This window comes from Mauremys reevesii, linkage group 15, assembly GCF_016161935.1.
Source record: "Mauremys reevesii isolate NIE-2019 linkage group 15, ASM1616193v1, whole genome shotgun sequence".
NCBI lineage: Eukaryota > Metazoa > Chordata > Testudines > Geoemydidae > Mauremys > Mauremys reevesii.
The window spans coordinates 25096719-25102718 of record NC_052637.1 but is presented as its reverse complement, the minus strand read 5'-3'; the positions used below and the strand labels follow the sequence as shown (position 1 = coordinate 25102718).

Below are 6000 nucleotides of genomic sequence, written 5' to 3'. Positions count from 1 at the left end.
GCCTATGTCGCGTTTGAAAATGGAACATAGGCTCCTAAGTCACTTAGGCAAAGCTGAAAATGTTGCTCCTGGACTTTTCTATAGACATACTGTCAAATCCTGAAACCACTGACCTAAAGGGCCAGAGCCCTCTTGACTTCAATAGCACCAAGCTTTGGCCCACAGCCACCTTGCCTCGTCCATGGAAGCAGACACCAACCTGCTGCTAATAGAGGAAAGAAAACAAACCAAGCAGTGACATTGTGTCAAAAAGAACAAACAGAATGGAGAGCGTTTTCAGCACACCTCTTACATTTCCTCTCTGATATGTAAAAAAAATATATATTATATTATATTTTTTCTTTTCTTAAATTATTCTTTTTTTCAGCCTCAGTCCCAGCCGAAGTCGTGCCCAGTCATCTGGTAGAACTTCATGTTGAAAGGCCTGTAGAACTCCCGCAGTCTCTGCACCACCTCTCTGTCTATACTGGGGTGGGTCCTGCCTTTCGTTTTCCCCAGGCAGTGGGGTTTGCTGCTGCCTTCAGCTTTCTTCAGGCAGGGGAAGCCCTTGGTTTTGTTGAAGTAGAAGTGTTTGTCTGTGATAATCCTCTTAAGGCCCAGAAAGTCCTGGACCCTGCCCAGCTCCCCGGCAGGGTCGCTGATCAGCCTCTCCCCGCTGATGAAGAGGATCTGCCCAATGGGGAAGTAGAGGAGCCAGTTCTCCAGGTGCTTGGCGTAGATGCCGATCTGGATGGCGCTCCACGAGGTGTCGATCAGGCCTGTAGTCCTGTTTTTGAAGGTCAGGCTCTCGAAGGTGGGGATATCGGGCTTCTTTGAGAGAGTCTGCGTGTAATCGGAGATGGCTCGGGTCACGGGATCTCGCACCACCACGATGAGCTTGGTGCCCTTCGACATGGCAGAGATTCGAGCAGGTGCTTCCTTAGTGACAAAGTAGCTGGGAGTTTTCTCCATGGTGATCTGCCCATCCAGGGTTCTGGGCATCAGCTCCCTAACCGGAACAGAGAGAGAAAACACATTAATGCAGAATATCATTGGAGCGGGGCACGCGATGACCTGGGAGTGAGCATCAGGATGCAAGGACACTATCTGTGTCCTGGTGACCAAGGAGTTAACTCCATCTCCTCCTGCACAGGTGGTGAAGGGGAAGAGCTATGATGCCCTGATTCAGCAAGGTACTTAAGCACAGGCCACATTTCAAGCCCATGAGTGGCCCCATTGACTGCACTGGACCTGAGCGTTTTTTCAAGTGAGGCACGTCCTGAGAACTTTGCTGAACCGTGGCCTATGGGTGGCTCTTCGGGAAACAGAAGGGAAAGCTGGGCTCCACACCAAGGCTCATGGGACAGGCCTGAAACCCAAGTAAGGGAGTTTCCCATTTCCTTTCTATTGCTTAGGGTGACTTGATTTGTTGCTGTGACCTTACTGACCGTAGCTGCATGTTCCTCCACCTGCATGTTCCGCCTTATTCTTTAATTGGCTATGTCCGTTAACAAACAGTTCCACCCTCGCATGGTACCTCTGAGTTGCGTCAGTAACAGAAATGTGGTGGGCACATGGATTGCCCCTCTCCAGGCAGACACATTGGAGCGTCCCAGTGGCTCAGAGAAGAGCAATACCACAGAAAGCATGATCTACTCAGGGAGCTAGGGTGGAGAGACTGTCAACATGGAAACATAACAGACAAGAACGCAACATCATACTAATGAAGTTAATGCAACAGGAAAGGTAGCAACACCTGATGATCCATTTCCACTGGAGTCACCAGAAATACCTCCATGTACTCTGGTGGGAGCTGGATCAGGCTCTTGGGGCTTATCTACATGGGGAAATAGCCTGGAATAGCTATTCCATACTAGCTCCCCATGTGGACACTCTTAGCTTAATCTGTTTTGGAACTGGATTAAGCTAATCCACACAAATGCTCTCGGTGCAGAAAGCAGACTGAAAACTGATCAACAGCACCGACGTGAAGAGTGGATCAGTAAGGATCAGTTATGATACTGCCCATTTATGTTCAATGGGACTAAATTCTAAAGAAACAAGGTCCAGTAGTTACTGGGGTTCTGGCTTCTCTGAGAACACTATAGTGTCCCAGTGCCTCCAGGATCGCTTGCAATAGCGTCTTATAACATTGTACAAACAACACCTGTCAAGGCAATTACTGTACAGAGCAGTTTCATACTCTCTAGTTACGTAGAGCGTATGTCTTCACTGCAAAAAAAAAGATGTTCTTAACTCGGATTAACGTAGCCGTGTGACACGGCAACTCAGCTTTTAACTCAGGTTAGCAGCTCAAGGTAAAGTCTGTAGGGGAGCCTGGGTTGAACTCGAGTTGCTAATCTGAGTTAAAAGCTGAGTTGCCTTTTCTTTTAACCTGAGTTAGCTAACCCGAGTGAAGAACACACCGTTCATGTGCAGTGAACACATACCCTTAGGGAGATGTGGCAACGCACTTGATGGGCCTGTCTCAGAATAACTGATTTTCACATGGATATCGGCACGTACAGTAGAGGACAGAGCCGCGTCTCAGTCAAGAGCAGATGGTATGAAAACATAACAGGGAACTTCCGGAAAAAACTCAAACCTTTGCTTGCAACTGCACAGTAAGAACTAATTTAATCTATAAATTACCAGTGTCCTGTCCCTTTAAATTCCTCCTTGCCCACACTGGGATTTCCTGCCTCCCGGCTTGAATAACACTGAGTTCCTGTAAGAAAGACACTCCCTTCCTGTAGGGTATGAGGAATTTAAAGGGCCAGGACTGTCAGTGACTATCTTTTGGGGTTGTCCAGTAGACAGCACAATGGTTCAACCTAGAAGTGTTCAGTACTAGCCCCCTGCCCTCAATGCTTTCCTCCTTCCCCTCCACCCCAAGGAATTCTACACTCCACATTTCCTTCCTGTCCATTCATGAAACTCCCATTGCCTTTGGAGTGAAGTGGTGTGGAAAAGCAAAGGTGGCCTTTGCCTCTAAGAATTCAATGCAATGCACAAAAGGCCAGAGAATTCAGGGTTAAGGTTACCCACCGTTATAGGTGCAACGCACCTTGCTGGGCCTAAACTCTGCAAGATCTAAAAACAAATGACATATGCTGGGCTTCTTACGCAGGCCAAGCTTCCATTGATGCTAGTGTGCATTTCGCCTGAGAAAAGACTGCAAGAGCTGGTCCTATATTCGCTGCAGTGCTTAGTCAAAGAGGAATGAACTCACAGTGCCAGCCTGAACTATGAGCTTCTTTGCGTGAATCTGGTTAAGACAGACACATGCAAGTTGAGGCAGAGCCAGGGTGGGGCCTTGGGGGAAGGGGCGGAATGGGGGAAGGGGCTTTGGGGCCAAGCTGGGGTGGAACACCTCTGGGGAAAGCTGAAAGTCGGTACCTATGGCATAGGAAGAATAAGAGACTCGCCCAGGATCACACTGAGCATCTGTGGCCTAGCAGAGAATTGAATCAAAACCGTCCTCAGTCCCAGTCTAGCATATTGATCACAAACCCATTCTGCTGTCACCAAAGCTGAGAGGCCACAGGGCATGAGCTGCCCCATGTTTGATCCCCTTAGACTCATGCCACCTTACAGGGCACCTCTGAATGAGCCCAATGGCTGCAAAATGCCAGTCATTCAAATGAACCTGTACTGGGCCAAGTGAGAAGCCACCTCAGATCTACTTTTTGTCGAGTCTCACTGCAAACAGCTGCTATCCGCTGTAAATGAGCCTGTTCTTCCCAGAGGACCCTGAAAATAAGCAGGATGCCTGCTGCACTGGTAGCAGGTTTCACCTCAGTGCAAAAAAAAAGAGCTCTCAAAGAAACCGCACCCTTTGCCCCTGAAAAACGGGGGTTGTAATCAAATCAGCAACTGACCCCTAGCCTTTGACCTCCCCTTGGCACTAGAACCCGAGTGCCATGATGAACTGCCCCTAGCCCATATTGCTGTTACCGTCTGACAGTGGCAACATCTGGACTGGAACCCTGTGCAAAACACCAGCAAAATTAAAGCCATCGATCAAAAAGGCTCCAACAAAAAACTAGGCTGAGTTGTTAGGTTACAAATGAGATAGAACCGACTGATTGTTTCTAGAGGAATGTTTTTTATTGCGTGCCATGTGTCACCGATGCTTGTGCAAAGAGCGCGCCCTTGACAAGGCTGAGGATTAGCTGTCGCTGGCCGGACAAGGCAGGTTTTGTGAATAGCTTTCCTCGCACAGCAGCACCAATTACAACAATGCCCATTTTGCAGGTACTCACTTGTCTCTCTCCAGTTTGGAAGCTTTGTACTGCAAGTCTGGAAGCATTCAACTCCTTTAAAGGGAATGAGAGGTGTTAAGGTAGCTGGAGTGCATGCATGTGATCTTGGGAGAGTAGGCATGCTGCCATCCAATGGCACTCTCTCCCTCCTGGGGCTCATGTTGTGGTTAGGGTCTGAAGGTAGAGTTGCTACCTGCCCAGGTTTTCCCAGGATCCTCCTTTGTTTGAGGTAGCAGTCCTGGGAAATCGATAAGGACATTCAGGATGTGATGCCAGCTGTCCAGTTTTATGGGCTCAGTGTCACCCCGGCTGTTCTGAGTTTTTGTATCTCAGAGGTGGCAACCCTATCTGCAGGCAGGAACCTAAACGTACAGTGCAACAGAGAACAACGGGAGCTTGCAATGTAGCCGTTACAACGTATTATTAGCCTGTATTATTTTCATTGCCATAACTCCTCCGAGCCCCAGTCATGGAACAAGACCCCCTTGTGCTACACACTGTGCAAACACACAGCAAAGAGACAGCCCCTGTCCCAAAGGGCTTAGGACCTAGCACTGTGCTACACGAAAGAAACACAGCCCACTTTAATTTCATACCACGAGCCGTTCATTCCGGCCTCATGACGTACCGTCATTACCGTGCGGTAAGGAAGTGTGAGAGTAGGTGCAGACAACTGAAAAAGCGGCATGACTGGCTGCTGCTAGGAAGATCTTGATCATACTTAGCTGCTTGTTGGCAGCAGAGACGAGAGTGGAGTTTTGAGCATCGTTTCAATGGCGACATGAAATCAGAGAGACAGAGTGAGTTCCACCATTCCTCCATTCCACCATACCTTACACTATCACAAGGTAACATTACTAGAGTATCTGACACTGCAAGGCAGAGAAGTACTGTCATCCCCTTTGTACAGCTGGGGACTTGGGGCCCAGAGAGACTAAGGGTAACATTTTCAAATTCACCTGAATTAGGAGCCTTAATCCCATTTTCAAAAGTGACTCGGGCACTTAGGGCCAGACTGTCAAAGGTATTTAGGCACCTAACAATGCAGATAGGTGCTTGGTGGGATGTGCAAAAGCACTTAAGCAGGCTATGCAACCAACTCCCATTGATTTCAAGCACCTAGAGTCCAAGGATTAGGTGAGGATCTCATCTTTCTTTCTGCATTTTATTAAAATAGAGGGTGTTTCTTGCCCCCTGCTATTATAGAGAGAAGCTTGAAGACTTGACCTGGCTGCTACCTGAATGGGTAAAAAAAAACAGAAGGAAAAAAAAATCCGACATTTACTACATTTACAAAAAAATCCCATGATTTTTAAGCCAATCTCATAATTTTCTGGGGCCTGGTCCATGATTTTTGAGAGCTGGGGTTGGCAATACTGCAAGCAGCCTGTCTCCTGCTACCCAGAAAGGAACAAGACTGGCTGACAGGTTACAGACTCTTTGGCATTTCTAGGACTTTGCCTTGGATACTCTACAACACAGGAACAAAGAGTCCTGTGACACCTTATAGACTAACAGACGTATTGGAGCATGAGCTTTCGTGGGTTGCATGCGTCTGACGAAGTGGGCATTCACCCACGAAAGCTCATGCTCCAATACATCTGTTAGTCTATAAGGTGCCCCAGGACTCTTTGTTGCTTTTTACAGATCCAGACTAACACGGCTACCTCTCTGATACTACAACACAGGAATTGCCAGAGAGGCTCAAAGCAGTGGTCCACCCAGTCCAGTACCTTGCCTCTGACAGTGGCCTGTT

General features: G+C 48.0%; 1 protein-coding gene across 1 annotated transcript in view; it reads right to left on the bottom strand.

Annotated features, from left to right (window-relative positions):
- Positions 1 to 369: 369 nt before the first annotated feature.
- The window catches only part of LOC120383787 (heparan sulfate glucosamine 3-O-sulfotransferase 3A1-like), an 80106-nt gene continuing 74475 nt past the window's right edge, over positions 370 to 6000 (bottom strand). Inside the window, 1 exon segment of the mRNA XM_039502043.1 lies at positions 370 to 988. Coding sequence (XP_039357977.1) covers positions 370 to 988 — 619 coding nt within the window.